We start from the raw sequence: 20,637 nt of genomic DNA on the forward strand, positions 1-20,637 counted from the left end.
CTTCTGATATTTTGTGTCGTGTCATTTGTTTCCAGATGTTGCCTTAACCTAAGTCAACAAGTTTTGAAAACTGAAGGTGACCTTGTGAGCGCTGGTTCTTAGGAGCCAATTGATGCTCCTGTGTGAGATTTGCCCATCACAGTCATTTGTGGTGCTTGCAGACTGAGAACCAAGGATGCTAAGTGCACCACGTTATCAGTGCTGTCTGCTTCAGCACCTCAGTGAGGACTGAGGAACCAAACTTCCTGCTAGCCCAACAATCCCTGCATCCATGACTATGGAAAATGCTGATACATGTACAACTCCAAGGCTTTCACAGGATCTCCCACAAAGCCTAACAAAATCAGGAAAGGGCCCTCAAAAGGCAGGAAGGAGTGTCCATCCTTTCTACCTTAACTTTCAAATGTTAAGCTTGACCCTACCTAACAGCACCAACACAGTTTGTCTTTAGGAACCTACAGGAGTGCCAGATGTAACCTGGACCAAATTAGGGACATGGGTGGAAAATGAACCCAGAAGCAACTTGGTTTTCTCCGCACAATCTGTCCTAATGGGAAAACGTGTAGGAGGATTTTACCTTCCCTTTCTGTCTCTGCACTGCCTCATGTTCACGAATTACAATTGTGAGGGTGAAGCATTTGACTCCAAATTAAGTGGATGACAGCATAAGATGGCAGGTCATATGCTTACATAGCATATGATTGCACAACTTGGGAAGAAGACTGGATCTCTGGGTGGGGAAAGAGAGAGAAGAACATGAGCTGAAAGGGCTTGCCGGGGGAATAGGGTGGTGCCACAGCAGCAACTAAATACTCTGTGTGATTTTTAGCAGGATACAGTTCTTCACAAGACTGAGATCAGGTTTTTTGTTGTCACTAGAATTAATTAGGAAGGTCTCTTTGAAATGAATATTTCAACATGTAATTTGTTTTCTTTTTCCTTGGGGATACTAACCAGTTCCCTGTTTTCAAACGCCATCAGAAACTTACGTTAAAGCCTCAGAGGTTAATTTTGCTTCCAGGTCTGGTTGATATTGCCTTTTGGATTTGGATACATAATTTCATTGGACAAATTGCTTTGAATGGCGCTGCCCCCCTGCAAGTCATCTGTAGTCATTCAGAGCCACCTGCCCAGAAGCACACAGATCATCGTTTGTTGATGAAAAAGAGTGTTTCCATGCTTTTCTTTCTAAAATGCTATCCCAAACTAAAATCCCTATATTATTGTCTAGGATAACACATAGGAAGTGAAAACTAAAAGTATTAGTGGAGTTATCAGTTTGCATTTCTCACCACCTAATTGTTTGTAATACTTGCCTCACCCTCCCTCACTCCCAGAAATTCTGGGTGACCAGAATTTGGAACATTTCCCCTGTCTCATGGCAACAGAGCTACGCTGTAGAGGCTCCACAAAGCCACACACATTATGATTTTTATCCCTTGTTGCAGGCTGGCTGTGTGTAAACATTTCCTCCCCAGCCCTGTCTGAGCCTTTTTGGATGCAAGCAGCTACAGCAAATATCAAGTGTGATTTCATTTGTTGTAGCTATCTGCCCTCTGCCTCCTAATCCTTCAGGCTGTTGCTGCTTTCCCCCGTGGCTCAAGGCTGGGAGGCTGGTGACACACTTCCAGAGACTGAAGGCACCGTGGAACACAGGGTAGCTGCAGTACCCAGCAGCTCTTGTTGAGGCTGAGTGCTGACAGCCAGAAGGCAGTAAGGACTGAATGCAACTGCCTCTGAAATGCACACTGTGCACTTCCCCCAGCAGATTCTTCTGCCACAGCCATGTGACAAAACGTGCTCTTGACTCATTTCGCACAGGTTCATTGCTATCAGCTTGTATTTCTTCCTGCCAGAAGCCTCCAAGGGCCCTATTAAGCAGGGGGTTCTAAAGCTTTTTCTTCTGAGGAGTAGCTTTATATAAGCAGCCTGTGTCACACTGATGAAATTATTACTTCCATCCTTTGCTGGTGGCCCTTTGGGCATTTCATGGTGCCTTCTTGAGGTCATTGCCACTATTCTGTTGACTTCTACCTGGCATGCTACTCCACTGGCCGAGCTCAGGCTGCCAAAAAACAACTCTGTCTACCAGGGTGCTCATGTCAACTGCTGGGTGCAACAGGATGAACTGCAGTTGTCATTCTTTTTCAAACCATCAGGTTCCTTTTCAAACTATCTGGGTATTTTTTGTAATCTTTTATTTACTAATAAATATCTGTTTCCAAGAATATTGTGTGGTTTCTAAGGACACTGTGCGTAAGATCCCCCTGTTGTAAACTTACATGTCCTTTGTGCTTTGGTGTATTAGCAGGTGGTGTATTAGCAGATGGCATGTTGCATTACCTGAGAGTCTGTCTGGCTTCTGAAGCTGACCTGATATCTGCTGCTAATTTTCCAAAGCATAAATTCTTTATGGGAACATGAAATCATGGCAAGGTCTTGTAGATGAGCTACATCTGAACACCAAGTGACCACAACCCACCATGCTATGTTTTTCCTTGCAGGGGCTTGCTCAGCCCCAGCAGTAACACTGAACAGCACATTGTACCTCATTCTGCAGTTTTGACCCCTCTTGCCCTGGGTCCCAGGCATTGCATTTGGTTTCTTCTATATTCCTGGCTCCCTTCAGGGGCAAGGCCATCCTCAGGGATAACAGAGTCTCCTGTTAAACACACTGGGAACAGCCCACGAGGCATGGAGTCCTTGGGCTTAAACTGTAGAGTATGATCCTATGTCTCTCGGAAGGGCATTGGTTTTCCTTTTGTGAACTTCTGTCCTAAATCCCATCCTATTCTGCCAAGGGGAGCCACCAGCTGCCATGTTATCCCATGGCTTTTTGCAGGGCTGCTGTTTCCAGCAAATTAAGTTTCTAGTAGTGTTTTAGCATTCATTCAGACCTTGTATCCCTGTCAGGATGTTTTCCACATTTCCTATTCAGGTGCTACCTGCAAAACATATTATCAGTCAGAGGGACAAAGACAGGATAAAACATTCCTCAGCAACATGTATTATACAGATTCATCCTGTGATCAAAGGCCCTGTCCCTAGCCTGTTAAATTTAATGGAAATTTTACTAATAACCTCAGAAGACCAGGATATGACTCTCTCTGATTAGTGAACAAGACCATTGTAACATTAAAGCTCCAGAAGAAACTAAATCCCTTTGCCTACTTTTTGGGTGGGGGGAACAAGGCATGTATTATGCTTCCTCTTTGGATGATGTCTGTTCTCACAACTGGTAATCATCTGAGACAGGAGCTGGTGTCCTGTCAGAGGAGTGTGCTGCAGCAATTTCTCTCATCTTCATACATTTAGCCTGAGTTTGAAAATGGCTCCTACTAGATCAGAGCTGGGCTAAGTTTACCTTCATGGTTGCAGCTGTGCATTTCTAGTCCCTGTTACCATTGGTGCTGCAAAACCCAGTGCTGAACTTCCACTACTTTTTATTCGTTCCTAGGAGACTTGGTGAAGGGATGCTGAGATAATTTCTCTGTCTTCCCCTGAAATTTTTATTTCTCCAGCGTGTCTCAAATGTACTTAGAGGAAGGGAACGAAATTCAGCAGTATGACTGTGCTAACAGAGCAAATGTTTTGCTACTGGTAGCTATTTCCCCCACTGCCAACACTGCATTTGTTCTGGTATTCCTGAAATGTCTTTAAACACTTCACTTCTTCTTTAGAGTGAGCCAAAATGCTTCCTTGTGTGAAAGCTTGCCCTGGGAAGACAGTGCTAAGCCTCAAAGTTGTGCCTGTGTTTAGACTTATTCCATCACCGTCTGTGGCACTTGAGCTGATTCCACTTTTTATGCCTATCACTTTCTCATTTCCTTTGGCTATGATGCCTCTTTCTTTCTGCTGAAATGTTTGGAGGGCAGGCAATTCCATGGCTGCCTGCAGATGAAGCCAGATCAGCTTTCAGCATTGAGCTGTGTAACAGCTGCCCACTGTCACTTCAGAGCCAATTTTGGGACAGTGTCATCAGCTTTGTCAATCTATATGTCCCAGGGAGATTGTTAGTGGATAAAAGCTTAAGTGTGTATTAACTGGATCAAATTCTTAAATGTGTATCTGAGACATGAAGTGTCAAATGGAACACCCAACTTTCACTAACCACACAAAACTGTAATGCGTTGATATCAGAGTTCTATGATTTCCAGCTATCCATAGGCACATGATATCTAAAAGCTTGTCCTGTGCATATGTGGGAATGAGCAAGAAAAATTTTAGTAGCCTTTTTGCAAATGTTGCCTTTTTTTGTTGTTGTTGGGGTTTTTTTGTTTTTGTTTTTGTTAAAGAAAGATTTTAATTGCCAGGTTTGTGTTTGTCAAAAGCATGCGACAAAAAAGCCAGTAGGAATAGTATCAGAGTTTTAGTTCCACAAAGCAAGTGTACAAAGATCCAGTGGAAGCTTGCAAATATATATCTTTCTAATATATATCTTTCTAAGCTTGCAAATATAAAAATAAGCTTTCTAATAATAAAAATGTCCCACTCGCCTTAGATGTGGGACACTGTGTCCTGGAAGATGTTCTGGAAGATGTTCTCTTGCTACCTGAACAGCAGAACCTCCTCCAGTGAGAGCGTGCCCTAAGTTGCTCTTTGCCATTGCATTCATTTCTGAACAAGACAATAAGACCCCAGGGCTGGTAGGTCAGCTGTAGACAAGCTGCATCAGATCCCAAGTGGCTTCTGGCAGAAGGTTCAGCACCAGCCAGTCCTGTCAGAAAGTTCCAGGCGGCTGATGGGCTCTCAAACAATGCATGCAGCTCAGAGAGCTCATGGTTTACATAGGTTTGCATGGACAGCTCCAGAACTGAAGTACAATGTGCTTCAGGTGAGTTGTCTGCAGAGACCCTGCAGAGACCTGCTACTGAAAAGTAAGTCTCAAGACTGAGTTTGGACATTTTTCTCTTTGTCTAAACACAAAGGCATGATCAGTTCAGCTTGATTCACTTGCCTTGTTTTTACTAGTTAAATTACTCACTAGCCTAATAGTGGCTTGACTTCATCCATACCTTAATATTTCTTTAACTAACTCAATTTAAATAGGAAACCAATCACATCTAGTGCAAAATTTGCTGAATGATAGAGAATTGTGGCTGCTCAGAAGCTCACAGTCTGACATTAACTCTAGATCACTTCTCAATAGGCTTCTGTGCACAACATTACAGCTGCCTTCAGGATGGACAGAGGAATAAAAAAAATTAATGCTTATTTATTTTATTTTAAATAACTCTCATGCTGCAAACAAACTAGTAAGCACACCTTAGCCAGGCATGGAGCATTATAAATCAGTGTGAGGAGCTCTGTCACTGTGATAGTCAATTGGTATATATTGATTTGCATTTTTCATTGATCAGTCCGGCCTGCATGAGATTAACCCCTTACAACTATCTTATATATGAAAAGTGAGTTTGACCAATTTCTTTACAGCACTGGATAACTTTTAATAGGACATAATAACCCAGCATCCTGGGTCCTTTCTAACAATGGATTTTACTATGGAAGGTCACATTATGTTTTTCCAGGAAGAACCTGGGATTTTTTCAAGTTGGATAAATTCCAACTAGTAATTACACTTTGCCTTTCCCAATTCCCCCAAAGGTCCAATTAATTCAGGCATTCTTAGCATAAAACTGTTACACACTGCTACTGTACATGACTAGACAGCTGCTGTACTTTCCCCCAATGACAAATACATCTCAGTGGTGCGTGAGCTGATTCCCTCACACCACTCTAATGTGGTGTGCCTGAATGATTCCAATTCTCACAGTCCTCTAAGAAAAAGCACACTGGTAACACACACTTTTTATCATGCTCTTCCTAGACCTGTGATCATCCTTCTTTGTCCTGCCAATTTAACCAATTCACTCCTGGATCTTGAACTACTATAGTTGGGGAGGGTCTCAGAGCAGGTAATGTGCCAGGTGCACTGGCACGCTGTACTCACACAGCACATGTTGTTTTGAATACCTGAGAGGGCATCCCCACTGAGGTAATTAGTTACTTCCCAATTGCCTAACAGGCCTGTGACACCTGTGCTGGCTGATGTTTATCTGTAGTAAAAGAAAAGTTTAAAATCTCAGACAGCAAGTGGAGATAGAAAGCCAGTAGCTGCAGTGGTGCCTGTTCTGCTTTTTCTTTTGAACATGTTTTTGCATCTATTTTTTTGACCAGGTCTCAGTCCGATCCTGGCAGCAAGAGCATGTTGCTTTGAGGCCCACTGGTCCCTAGCTGTAATGATCTGGTGCGAGTCCTGTGGATTGTAAAATCAGCTGTTCATATCTGACCCTTGCTGCCAGACTGCAGCCAGCTGTCACATCAGTCTCAGACCTCCTGAAAAGAGGGCTTTCCAGGCCTTCAGAAAACTTGCCTGTCATAATCACTGTAGCAGTGAGGATGTTTCAATACCAGGGTTGAAAGTAATGGCCTCTTGCTTCTATAGTTCTGCTCAAAAGCAATGTGAGGCCCAAAGGTAACCCCTGGCTATACCATCTTCTTGGAGGGACCTCTGCACTACTGGAGCAGCAGCTAAAAGCAGCAAGGCTACAACAAGAGAGGGTCTCATGGAAAGAAAGCTGAATATAACAAGGATCAGAAGGGGGCAGTTTCTCTACCATGTGCTTTGCTCTTTGACCTTCAGGGATCCTTTTGGACATGATGTAAGATTTCCAGTTGTGTCAACTCCCAGCATATGCATCCAGGTCTGCAAGATACAAAGGGGGCAAATTTTTTGTAGAGTTGATGTGAGATGGGATAATCCACACTTCTGTCTCATCTGCACTTGTGGATGCATTTACCTTTCAGCCCACAAGGTGCTCAATTCAGCTTGCATTGCTTGAGGGGTAGAATTTCAGCTGGCAGCTCCTGGGTCAGGCTAGTGTTGGCAGGTGGAGTTGCTCTGGGAAGGAGGTTGTTCAGTGATGGGTGTCCTACGTCAGTCTGTCTCTGGTGTCCATCAAGGTTTCACTCAGTGCCAATTTACAGCTTCCTTCCTGCATGGATGTCAGGGGTAGCTGTCATCGTACCAGACTCCTCTTCCGAATGTGACATGCCATGCTTCTGACCCTGACATGAAGCACTGGGTAAAGGCTGCAGCAGGGAGGTGGCATGTGCCTGCCTTTACTGCATGTGCTACCAGAGTCAGCCAGCTCACATTTCATCTGAGCTCAATCTGCAGATGAACACATTCAAGTACATGTTCTTTCTGGAGAAAGGCTGTCGTCCCTGAAACTTTGCTTCCTCCAAGCCCATTAGCTTCCAAGATGCGGCATGGAGTATAGAGAGCAAGTTAAAGGATTAGGAAAACGGGTTTCATTTCAGGTATGTAATTGGGCATATTGACATTCTACAGAGTGGGATGGGGAAGAGCCTGGGAAGGGTAAGACTGAAAAAAAACATGGTGAGAGGGACCGATTTGATTTTTATTTAGGCCTCAACACATATAGAAAAATTACTGTAAGGACTGTACCCGTGTTGGGAGCCCTGTCCCGGGCAGCCTTTGCCTGGCAGCCGATCAGGCCAGAGAAAGCTTCCACGACCGGGCTGCGAGTGACCCCCACTTGCTGGTGGAGCAGATGCCCGAATGCCTGGCAAAAAACGCCTGGCGAAAAAAAAAAAAAACGCCTGGGAAATCGGGCTGTGGAAGGAGCCTTAGCACATCAACTGCGACACGACCAATGCCACTTTGCTTCTTGGAGGGATGAGGGGCTCGCCCGGAGGGTCAGCTTGGCCCTCCTCCCTCCCTCCCTCCCTCCCTGCGCTCCTGCCTCCCTGTCCGCACCTGGCCTGCCGGGCTCCGCCGCTTCCCGAGGCAGCCCGTGCCGCGACATCCCGGCGCTCTGGCGTTTCCCTGGCCGAGCGGGCGCCGCCGCACCCAGCCCGCAGCGGCGCCGCCACCGCGTGTCCCGCCCTGCCCGCGGCCCCAGCCCGCGGCCGTCGTTGGCCGGCGCCGCAGACACGCACGCGCTGCTGCCGCCGCTCAGAACCCGCGCCCGGCCGCTGCCGGAGCTGCGCACGCTCGGCCACCGCTCACAGCTGCCGGCTCCGTCTGCCGAGCTGGCGCTGAGCGGGCCTGCCGCGGCGGCCGCCTGTGCCTGCCTGCTGCTTCTCTCTCCCTCTCTCTTTTCCCCTCCCTGCTCTCTTTTCTGTCCCGCTTCGGTAGCAACACTTACCCTTCTTTATCAATAAGCAGTTCTCGGATATAATATTGCTGCGTTTGCGCTTTATTTTCGTCTGAGGAATCTATCCCTAAGAATCCTCCTCAACTCCCCTTTTACAACGGGATGGGACATTCGTACAACCTGTTTGCAGGGTCAGACTATAGGGATGATACTTACCCAAGTACCGTATGTCTCCAAGAAGGGCTCATATTCTAATTTACTGTATGGTACACAAAGAGGGATGCCAAGGTCTTGGCAGTATGCAGAGTTCAGCTGATCTCTCCATGCCGCTTCCAACTGGATTTTTATATTATTTGCATTCCAAAGGCCTGTGGACTACATTTTACTTGAAATTTGCGGCTGAATGTATTTGCTCATTTTTATCTCATCACTTGTTAGAAGTTTACACAAGAAGAAAGCCCATGACTTCAAATTAACAACTCCTGCCTTGGTAAAGCTGGGCTGTCTTCTCTACAGGGAGACACTGTTTGGATATTTCACCTCAAGAGAACTAAACGAAGCGATGCTAACATTTCAGTCTTTTGTTTCCATTCCTGGGCTGATAGATGGCATCTATTAGGAGTTACCTATTCAAAATAGGCCAATTCAAAAGGTAGTCAGTTAAGCTAATATCCCTGGCTTAAGGCAATGAAACACCAGGCCTTAGCCTTATTTACTGCAACCAGAAGGGGTTTTTGTCAGAAAAGAACGGTGGGATTTAATCTCCTGACAAAGGTGTCAGAAATAAACCCCTCCTCAAATAACTGCATTTCCTTAGGCTTGATCTCAGGTTTCAAGGAGGTCTGACAGAACTGTTGTAAGAGCCCTCTGTAAATGTAACACAGATAGCCAAATTTTTTTGGGAGTGCAAAAGATAGCAAACACTCCATGGAGTTTACGGTCTTATGTAGAACGGCTGCAAAAACAAGTGAAGGGAAATACAGTCACAGCTGTTTCCCTGAGTAGAAGCTGAGGAGATTAACTGGTAAGTAAGTTGTCTGTGCTTACAGGCAAGGTGAGAGCAACTCATTGACCACAGTCCTCCTGTGATGACACAGCATCTCCCAAGCCAGACAGGGTTTTAAAGAGCCTTTAAAAACACAGCTAACATATTGTTATAGGTAAAAATTGGGCAAGCCCATTTAATAAAAAATAAAAAAATAGAATTTATTTTGCGACCACTATACAGTCCCGATAGCCAAACAATCGAGGGACAGCGTAGAGCCCAGGACTGGAGCTCGGTGAACACTGGCCTGGCCTCTATCGCATCAAGCCCCCACAGTTCGCACCTGCTGCATGGCAGAGTCTGGTTTTATACTCTTTTTCTAGCCTGAGGCTAAGTTCATTGTTTTCCATTGGGATGGGATATTTTTTGACCCTAATGGGGTCCTCCGGCCTCTCGATCTCAATTCTGATCGGCTCCATTTTTAATTTCCCCACCTCCCCGCTGAAATGCCAGACCTTAGGGTTTACTTTTTCCTCATCCTCAGCAGTCAGTTTATATAAACTCACTATAAGTTGATAATCCCTTGCAATTAGGTTGATCCCCAGAGTTACCATTAAATCCCTCCCAAATAGGTTATGATCTGCCTCCTCCACCAATAGGATGTTCTCGGAACAAATTTTATTGTCCAATTCTATTTCCACCCCCTTTATAATTGGTACCTGTCATGGTTTGGCACTGGCGCAATGCCAGTGCCCCCATGAAAACATATACTCCCTGGTATCTGCTGTGAGATGCGATCAGAAACAGAGCAAAGCAGGCCTCTACTTGTGAACAAAGGAGGGGAAAAAAAACTTTGTAATCTTAGAACTATAATAAAATGAACACACTGAGCAAAATGGAAACCTTTCAAAACATTTCTCCTCCCCCCACTCAATTTCCCACAGCATAAAACAAAACCTTAGATCTTTACCCAGTCCACCATCCTTCAAATAATCAGCTCTTAGTCCATCTCCACCCTTCCGACAATCACCTCTCATTTCATCAAGGAGAGAGGAGTCCCTCTTGCGCCACAGGCTTCCCCTGGAAACACAGCCGAGTCCAGTTGTGTTTCCCCGTCACTCAGCAACACCTTCGTGACTTCTTCCTTCCATGTCTAGTGCTCTCACCACTGCACATGGACCAGAGCTACTTTTAGGGTTCTCTTTTCAAGGATGCTTTGCCCAGTTCCAGGAGAAAAACGACAGTCTCTCACCTTTTCGGGACACTAGTCCCCCCCAATATTTCACCCCCTGGGGCCGAGGGGTCTTGAGAGCACCATCACCCTCCTCACCCGTCGTCTCCGCTCACATCACTCCTTTGGCACCAAGCCACCGCCTTCCCCTAAAATGCAGTCTCTGTATTACAGGAAAAATGGTTCTGTCCATGGCCATACAAGAAAAGTCCAGCCAAAAGCCACTCCATCATCTCCTCCCACCTAGAATTCTTCTCAACTTCTCTCGGTCATTTTTCACTTGCACAACTTGCATCACACTTGCCCATTTCCTCCTATTTCATCCCTATCTCTCTTCTCATTCAGCTCCCGGAGGATCAGCATTTGCAAGGTTTCCATCATCCCATAGAAGGGTTAAAACCACAGTCTCTACTTGTCCAGAACTCCCACGCTGGCCCTGCCGGGCACTTTCCTTGCCGCCCCCCCTTCTTGGCCAGGCCAGTGCTATCAAATTTCAAGGTAGCACTGGCATTTCTCTCTCTCTATCTCTCTCCTGGGAAAGGGGGGCTGCCCGATGCCTCACAGAGTTCTTCCACCCTTTCACTTCTGCAGGGAACTCACTCTTGTCCTGCAGGGGCCAGGGGCCTTCACCTGCCTTCCCTGCCCAAGGCTCTGGCCTACCTCCCTCCGGCCTCGTGGCTTCATCTCCCCCGCCCAGCCCGCAGCTGGGCAGGGGAGGTCTGACCTCTCCATCCACCGGAACCAAGGGAGAGTGTTCCCCTGGGAGTTCTTTGCTTTTAACCCCTGTGTTCTCAGAGGCATATCCATATCCTCAGTGGCCAAACCAGGTGCCAATATTCACATCTGAGCATCTATTGGTTTGACCACCACCTCCCAAAAACTCACTTCCTCTCAAACCAGAACAGTACCCTAAAGGGTTCCCCTTTTGCCCCAATGACCATCACAGAATCCTCTCTCGTGGTACATCCAAGTGGTAATTTTTGAACAGTAGTTTGTTCTGCTCCTGAATCAACCAGGGACGTGAGTTCCTATTTCTGGGGTCCTGTCTTTAATTTTGTCAAGGGCTCGTTAGATGTTCTGGACCCCATGTTAAAAAGCCCCTGACACCTCTAACCCTCTTGGAAGATCTTCTCATCCTTCTGTCTCTTTTTACATTCCATCTTAAAGTGACCTTTTTGTTTGCAGTAAGAGCACTCAAGGCCATCTTTCTGCTTATTTGAGGGTTTTTTTCTGATTTGTGTTCTGCTTCCCCTGGGGTTTCTGTGCCTGAGTGGATTTCCCTGCCCCTGACTCCCATTCTTGCTTTTGAGCTTCCCGTACCGCAGCCACCAGAACCTTTGCCTGTACCTTCTGCTTTTTGTCATCCCTTGTCATGTATCCCTTAGTGCCTCCTGGAGTAAGTCCTGCAAAGGTTTCTCCTGCCAGTTATTGATCTTTTCTAGACTTTGCTCCACAACTTTGCTACAAACTGAGTCTTTAACAAAATTGCTCCCACTGGGGAGTTGGGATCTGTTCCTGAATACATCTGGAGACTCTTTCTTAACCTTTCCAGCCATTCGGTGGGTGTTTCATCCTTCCCCTGGCATTCACCTAGTGCCTTGCCAATGTTCTGTCCTTTTGGCACCACCCTACGGATACCCTGTTATTACCATGTTCCTTAATTCTACCATCTGGCATCTATCTGCCTCATTCTGTGCGCTCCATGATGGTCTCTGGTTGGGCCACTTGTCCTCCCTGCTCCCCCCTTGAGAGTTTCTCCTTTCTCAGTCCCGTATTGCAGCTAGCCTTATCGTGTCCTGTTCCTCCGCGTTAAACAATATCCTTAGTATGGCCGTGATATTGTCATATGAGTATACACTATTCCCCAGGAACTCATCCAGACTCTCCCTCACCCCCAGGGGATCATCCATGAGCTTTCCCATTTCCTTTTTAAAAGCCCTCACATCCCCCGAATTTATTGGTACGTTTACATATCCTATAATTTCAGGGCTGGTTGGGCCTTCCCGGAGTGGGAAGAGGTTATGTTGACCTTCCTCATCCTTGCTACCCTCAATATTTATCTTTCAGGTCTTTCGTCTTGTCCTGCTAGCTGGTGGGGAACCGCCCCCTTCAGTGTGGATAGTTTGCCTTGTGCTTTCTGGCTGCTGCAGGGGAGGAGGGGGTGGGGGAAGGTTCTGTGTGTACTGCATCACTGAAGCCTGTTCCAGGGGGAGCATGGCTTCCATCGGTGGTGCCTGTGGTTGCGCAGGTTGGTGTTCAGAACCTGTGGGTGCGGGGAGAGGAGACTGGCCTTGGGGATTGAGATATGGGGGTGGGAGATTATCTAAAGGTTCCCACATTTTGCCCTGGTTTGTGGTGTTTCTGTAGGTCCTGACCGGGAATAGTTCGGTACTAGCGTATTTTCATAACCTGGCATGTTCCATTTCCTCACTTGTTAGCCCACTTTGTTCAGATATGAACTCATCTAGAGCTCAGCATGTCCTTCTTTCAAAGGTCCTGAATAAATATTTTTGAACCTCTGTGTATGCCCATTTCTCAACACAATAGTAAATTATTTTCTCTCGAGACCTCCTCCAACTCTCAGGGCATTCCTCCCAATGATCTAGCATCCACACCAACGGACTCTTTCTTGGTATGTCTGGCAAACAATATTTCTCCTCTTTTTCTGCTTTGCCCTGGATTTTGCTCTTTTTCTGTCCCATTTTTCAATTACCTTAGTGCACTTACCTTTTGTTGGTCTCAAATGGAATTCCTGAAAAAAATTCTACCCTGTACCTTGTCTGAATCCTAATCCCCTTTTTGAAAAATAATTTTATTACCAGTCTACTAATCACACAGCAAACCGACCCGTGGATTTTCAGCTGATAATGAGCTCTCGTTCCTACCTTTTTCCTTTTTTCCTTTTTCCCCGGATCCGAGAGGTTCACAAGTCTCCTGGTGCGGGACTGCTTATTTGCCCCTCCCCAACCTGGCCCATGATCGAGCTTCCCCCCACTCTCGGGAGTTCAGGTTTCATGTGTGAAAATGCAAGTTTTTCGTCCCCTTCCCCCTTGACCGACCACTTTGCTCGCGGAACAGTGGAACTGTCATCTCGGGGTCCACACTCTCCTTGTGATAATATCAGGTCTCACCCACACACTCAATCATGCCCCACTCAACCACATGATACTTACTGTTCCTTATCCCGTGTGGACTCTTCATGCACCTCGATTTTTATGAGTGAAAAAAATTTTCCACTGTTTTGGAGACTTGCTCCGATTTCTGAGAGATCTGGACCCGTTTTTATCCCCTCTCGATTGTGGCTTTGGCTTTTGGGTTTGTATGTCTGATTGGTTCTGTTAGGTTCTCCCAATCCTGTCTGGCCGCTGAAATCAGCAGGGCGCTGCCCGGACCGGGAGAGGGGTCCCTGGAATCCTGTATCAGATCATATCGGGATCACCGATATTGTTATAGGTAAAAATCGGGCAAGCCCATTTGTTTTGCAACCACTATACAGTCCCAATAGCCAAACAATCGAGGGACAGCGTAGAGCCCAGGACTGGAGCTTGGTGAACACTGGCCTGACCTCTATGGCATCAAGCCCCCACAGTTCGCACCTGCTGCATGGCAGAGTCCGTTTTTATACTCTTTTTCTAGCCTGAGGCTAAGTTCATTGTCTTCTTTCAGCGTCCTCCATATTCATGTTGGTTTCTTTCTGTATCCTGTGCTGCACAAAACCTCGTCTGGGAAGCGATGTGGGATGTCACTCGGTTACCGGAATCGGGCGTTCAGATGTGTGTTCCCGATGGCTCTGATTATCTGTACTGGACATCTTCATGGGCCATCATCGCTGGGTGGCTCCTGGTCATTCCAGCGATGATGGCTGTCTCCTGTGCCAGGCTAGATCCTGTTCGTATGTTAATTCCCTTCCTGCCGGCTGCGATTCTGCCATCCCGTGTTAGTTCTCTCTGTCCCCGACCATGGTGTTTCTTAAGATTTTTATGATTCGGACATATTCCATACACATACAGTTTTAATCAGCACGAATTACTAAATTACTCATAACACATATCATTTCTATTAAAGATTTCTGAAACTGTACTGAAACACAGTCACAGCTGTGATGGGAAGTGTGGGCTGCAAATGGATGACAGTGGAGAACTGTAGAGATTAACAGAAAATAAAACCTGTGGTGTCACAGTGCAATGTCCCAGATTAAAAGACAATGAGTCTGATATTTAAAAATCTGAGCAAGATGGACAGCGAACAACCTTGCTCTGAAGGGTAGGATAGGAAGGGAGACAGTTCCACTGGGCAGGCAATGGCAAACTGCCCTCCTCAAGATGAAGCAAGTCAGCAGAAGGGGGTATTTTTGCCATCCACCTTAGTCTGTCCAGTACAAGTACATGGGGACATCAGCCACTCATAGATGATTGATTTGTATTTTTCCTGACAGCTTGTTTCTTTGTGAGTGGTCCATTAATTTTGGCTTCAGGCAAAAAAAAATCCAGTGCAAAACCAAACAACAACAACCAACCAAACTTGCATAGGGAATTTTGGTTTTGGATAAAAAGAAATGTTTTACAATAAATAGTAGGACAGACTTACAAACTCAGAAACAATTTTCATTACTATTCCAGATATAATGTATTACGACAAAGTCTGTGTACAAATATGTAATTTAATATGCTTTATAAAGTGGTTGTATCTCAGACCACTAACTTTACATTTGAACGGATAGCAAAGATAATTTGCAATTTCTTGAAATATTAAAAGCTCAGAAAATCATGCTTTTTTAAGTCAGATCTTGGTAGACTAGAATAAACTGGCTGTGTTTGCTGTGCAAGACTCACCCACAGACAGTCTATGAGTAAGTCAGTACCACTATCAATTTTTCTTAATTAGGAGGTTCTTACCCATGAGGTAGAAAGAAACATAACTACATCTCAGAACTACTTCGCTCATGCTTCAGCCTGCTGTTGGCCAATTTATCTTTTTCAGCCACAGCTCTAAACAGCTTCTGGGAAAAGAGCTCATTTGAAGAGTACATACTTCCTAGTTTCGGAAGCAATTGTAAAAATAGCTTAGTAGGATTCTTATTAATAAGCATGTGTTCTTTTATTGCTTCCTCAGGGTCAAGCATAACTCATCTATGTTGTTTTTTGCTATTTAAGTTAGATAATGAAACTGTAAGTGATGCTTTAGAAATCTGTATAAAACTTCTGTGCTGAATTAAGTGGGCAATATCAGTTGCCACGTAGAACTGAGTTACTATTACTTTTAAAAGACAGGAAGCTGTGCCTACAGCCTGCTGATAATTTACATTTTCACAGTCATATTTTTCACTAAAATAAATACTTATTTCCCTGCTATGTTGTGCGAAAAGCCCGAATGAAAGGAGAAAAAAAAAAAAAAGGAAGATTGATAGCATGCATGTGAATGTAGGGAGCTGTCAAATCAGGCACACACCCTCATCCCTCCCAGGGGACAAAATGCAAAGTAGAGACATCTAAAACCACTTGCCCTTTAGAAAACGAGACCATACCCACCCAACTAAAGTTTGACTCTCTTTCATGGCACAATTAGCACAGCAGACACAAAGTCATCCCTTTGGAAAAAAAAGTAGAAAAAAGCCTATTTCTTCCTTTGCTACATTTATAAGTTCAAGCACAACTTGCCACGAGTTGAAAATGAAAAACTCAAACTAAAGTCAGGTTTTTGCTAAGTTCACACAATGTTCCTTTGAAAATAGTAAAGTAAAAGTTTTGAAGTGCAAGTTAAGAAAGACAGAAACAACAGTCTCTTACTCTACAGTGTAAAAATGGTGCTTTAATGCTATTAAAAGCCTTGAATGAGGCTTTCAAGCAGCATAAAGAACTAACACACAACTAAAAGCCAGGAGATAGCACCTGTTTTACATTCCATATTACAAATATGTAATTATTTTAAGGATTCCATTCTCTTCTCATGCCTGCATGGATAATTTGATTTACTCTAGTATGAAACTGATTAGGCCAACATATGAGAACCTAGATAGACATTGTGTCTTAACAGCCATCCAAGAACTAGATATCTAGCTTAAATTGGCCAACTAGGTTTTCATCCTAGGCCATCTAGTTTTTGCTGGAAGATTGGTGTCTTGGTTTTCATCCATGGACCAGACTCGTCAATGATTTATTACTACATTCTCTGTTCTCAAATTTCTTCTGAGTGCCTTAAAAATGTGAATCAGGCACAAATCAGCAAGGCACTTATTTGTCTGCATGAGAGTACAAACATTGAAGGGTAAGAGCTGCAAGGGTTTTGCTACGCCAGAGCAACACTAACTCCAAAATGCATCAAGTGACATCAGCATAAGCAGTTTAGGGTGGAAAAATTTATTTAACCGCTGCCTGAATTTGGGACATTATCTGTATTTTTTTCTCCCTGAAAGTGCCCAGCTTTTTGCCATACACACAAGCTGTTTCTGATAGGTAAAGATCACAGACTCCTTGCATAGACTCAGAACAGACGTTTTGTCTTCTGAAGCAAAAGCTTTTATCAAAAAATAACCTGAATTAATGGATTTTTCATAAAGGACATAGGGCAGAGAGATGCCACAGGGATGATTCATGCTCAAAACCAGTGAGGCTCTCCTGAGCATTTCATCTGTTTGCTCCTCTTCGTCTTTCCATGGCTTCCAAAATGTGCAAAAAAATCCAACTAATGCTAAACTATGGCTTTTATTAAACAGAATGAAGAGAACAACACGGAATTAACCTGTGCATGGAGTGAGACATTTTTACCATTCATGTATAATGCCTTTTGATTTCCAGAAAACCATGTGGTATATGATGTATAACCAGGAAGTTATCTTTACAACTGGCCTTCCTGACTTGTTTCTGGTGCCTAAGTATGCATCAGTCACATACTTTATATCCTCCTACTGGCATTGAAAATAGCAACTTGAAACAAAGCTGTATAAATGCTTCAAAATTATCAAGTGAGCTTCAGTGAAAAAGTTCCCAATTACTTATAGTGAGAACAAGGTAACAAAAGATTAAGAAGGTAATTTTTACCATTAACAAAGCCCAACATAATCCAACACACTTCAAGTATCTACAGAAGTGCATATTATCAAATATGTTCCATTTCCTGGACAGAGTCGCAACTGACAGTGCAAAAATCAACACCCTTGATTTTTTTTTTCCCCTTTCATCAGGGTCTCCTGATGCTACAGGAGGACTGTAAGTTGAAAAGAAAGGTATATTGTTAGCTTTTAAGTCACATCTCATACCTCTCTTTCCCAACACTGACTCAGGATCACCCCACTCCCAAATCCTCCAGTGCACACAAAAAGTTCTATGTCGGCTTTTCCTGTGTCAGGACAGAGGTAACACAAAAAGGAAATGTCAGGAATGCTTATCTGGGAGTGAACTGCATTTCCCACTGACCATTCATGAAGGAAAGCTGGCATGTAAAGGACGTATCTAAATAAAATGTATGAGGATATAGGAGTGAGGAAATAGGATGAGGTAGGGTCTTCTGCTCTCCAGGGAAGATCAGTACTATAAAAAACTTTGATTGTGTTTGTCCTGAATACAGGGCAGTATCCCCTATTGTTCTCATGAATAAAAGAATTATTAAAATAGTATTTAAGCAGCATTTTCTACCTCTGCCTGTAGAACAGATGCTTTCCAATGGCTTAGCCCTTCTTGCTAAGTTGATGTTCCAGGCTGCACTGTCTGCCAGACTAGGGAACTTGATTTGGAACAATGAGATCCAGTCATGCAGTGAGGAGATTAACTCACATCCGTTATAACACCTTTTGAGGCAAGTCATTAAATCAGTCTGGCTGTGAAGTCCAGCACACTTGATGGCATTAATCTAATGTCTCATCCCAGCCCTGAGGTTATCAGTGGACAGCTGTAATTACAATTGATTGAAAAGACATTTTCACAGAGGAGTTTCTGTTTCCTGGAATTCAGGCATTTCTGAATATTTTTCCTGTGTTGCCCAGCCCAGTCATTGCAATCTTATTATCTCCTGGCAGGCATATGCAGCTTTTTAGTAACTTGAAATCAAGGTATGAAAATGGCAGTATTCTGATGACAGGCAAGCTATAAAGTTAAGCTCTAAAGACAAGCTCACATGGTCTTTTAATGGCACTGTATCTACCTTCTGCAACTTCCTACATCCTCCCTGTATGTTGGGGAATGTGGTGAGAAGTTCCTGCTTGGTTCACTGTCACTCCAGCTGTGACACTGTCGCTGTTTCTTGACATCTTCCTTTTTCTCTTCCTTGATGGACTCCTCAGAGTCAGAGGACAGCTCAACCACTTCTGGTGTCCTCTCAGCTAACGGCTTAACGTACCCAACAATGACACAATTGTCTGAGGAAGAGCCACTGTCATTTGAGTCAGCGTTAGCCTGTAACTCAGTCTGCAGCTTGGTTCTTCGGCTCCCTGAAGCAGAGTCCTCATCAGAACTTTCTGATGACTCCAGAGGAGAAGCTATGGTTGCGCGAACCTCTTCTGAAATGGAATAGGAAGGCCCTGGAGTTTCATCATCCCACGGGGCCTGACCAAGACCAGGTACAGACAAGCTATTATCCGGCCCTGGTGGATACACCACATCTGGAGATATTGTAATAATTGATGAGTCTGAGTGGCTTCCTTCCTCATATGATGGTGCAGGACAGTCATAATTGGCATGTTGATCGTATGCTTCTAAGTTAAAAGGACAACGGGCAAAACTGATGAATTCGTGCAGGAAGTGTTCTGTCCGATTCAGCAAAAATGGCTTTAAATCATCAGCAAAGGCCTGACTTTCCAGATCGTATCTAGTTACGTTACTCATGATTATGTGCTGCACAATATTGATCAGAGACCCGTGGGCACCAAACAGGACTGTAAGCTCTCGCTTCAACCAAGGAACCAAGCGGTGAAGGCAAGCAGGGTTGCGGCGGAAGAATTCTGCCGAAATCTCTCGGTATCGGCCGCCATCCTGAATGCTGCGGATGCGCACGCCGGTGCGGTACAGAGCCCTGCGGAAGGTGATCATGTCCTCCTCCTGAATCTGCCGCAGAGATCTGCCCTCTGCGCTAGCCTTTCTCCTTGAGGCCAGCCTCCTGATCATCTGCTGAATCTCTCTATGTCTGTGTCGCGCTGGCTCGCTTGACAGCCCTTCAAACAACATCCCGTTATCCGGAGGAGACAGCGTCCTTCGGGAAGGGGAACTGCGCGTGCGGCGTTCCCTCGTTAAGGTAGTGCGATAACGAAACCTCCGGCCATCAGGGCTGGCAAAAGAGCTTGTTTCCAAAGGGCTGAGTATGTACTCCTTGAAGTCATCTTCAGCGCGAATTGTATGGAAAATGGAAAAAAAGGGTTGCTTGCAGAGCGGGCATTCTGCTTTGTTCTTTGACCATTCTTGGACGCAGCGGAAGCAGAACCTATGCAAGCAGCGATCCAGATACGCAACGTTGTCAAATCTGTCCAGGCAGATGGGGCATTTGGAGTCGGGAGACGCATCTGTCGGCAGCTTACTGGTGCTGGCTTTTGGAGAAAAATTGCTATTTTCTGCAATCTCTCAGCTAACAGAAAGCACCTAGTGCCTCCCACATTTTAGGATTACCATTTGGCCAGTGAGGTCATCCCTGCTGCAAAGCACCTTGGAGCATGAGTCACATCCTGACCCGTGAAGTATGGGCTGAGTTTACTCACTGAGAATAGGAGTTTTTCCAAGCAGATGCTCTGTGCGTATCTCCTTGTCCCTGTTCTTGGCTCTTAGACAAAGGGTGCCCATAGGGTCCCAACTTGCAGTAGAGATTAGATGGTCTTTCTCTTTTTTTTCTTTATTTTACTTCCATGTAGTCTCAAGGACTGGTCTTAAGCAACTATCTCATCTTGATGTGACCTGCAGGCAGCTGTCTGATAGCAGCACTGCTCACTGATATGTGAATGGGAATTGAGTCAGAAACTCAGAAAGCAAAGGTTTAGCTTCCACAACCACTTCTTTAAGCCACCCAGTTCTCACAATTTAGTGAGCTATTTTACTTTATAAAATAATCAAGTTCTAAGGCAAATAAATGAAACAAGATTTTTTTAAAAGAAAATTATTATTGTCAAAGCAAAAACATAGTCTCCTGAACATGAAAGGAGTCCAAATATACAGTCCAAACCAGCACCATAACCAAAAAGACCAAATATGTACACCATGAAGTCACCATAGGGACTGAATATTTGCAAAATTGCAAATTGAAATCCTCCTGTTGAGGAGTTCTCTGGGTAACAAGTGGAAGGGAAGATAGAATGAAGTTCAGTATGATCTGCAGACTTTTAT

The 20,637-nt window shown here is 44.8% G+C and overlaps 1 protein-coding gene across 1 annotated transcript; it reads right to left on the bottom strand.

Moving 5' to 3' along the window:
- Positions 1 to 18,468: 18,468 nt before the first annotated feature.
- Positions 18,469 to 20,100, bottom strand: LOC119696053 (E3 ubiquitin-protein ligase Topors-like). The gene is made up of 2 exons (XM_038125568.1): positions 20,019 to 20,100; positions 18,469 to 19,883 (listed from the first exon to the last, which is right to left on the bottom strand). Exons 1-2 carry the CDS (start codon positions 20,098 to 20,100, stop codon positions 18,472 to 18,474), a joined length of 1,494 nt encoding a protein of 497 aa, XP_037981496.1. The 3' UTR covers positions 18,469 to 18,471.
- Positions 20,101 to 20,637: the final 537 nt, after the last annotated feature.

Source organism: Motacilla alba, chromosome Z, assembly GCF_015832195.1.
Source record: "Motacilla alba alba isolate MOTALB_02 chromosome Z, Motacilla_alba_V1.0_pri, whole genome shotgun sequence".
NCBI lineage: Eukaryota > Metazoa > Chordata > Aves > Passeriformes > Motacillidae > Motacilla > Motacilla alba.

Coding starts and splice junctions, on each gene's coding strand:
- LOC119696053 (XM_038125568.1), bottom strand. CDS start 20,100: ATGGGCACCCTTTGTCTAAGAGCCAAGAACAGGGACAAGGAGATACGC. Junction 19,884..20,018: donor TGGAAAAACTCCTATTCTCA/GTGAGTAAACTC, acceptor CTGTTAGCTGAG/AGATTGCAGAAAATAGCAAT.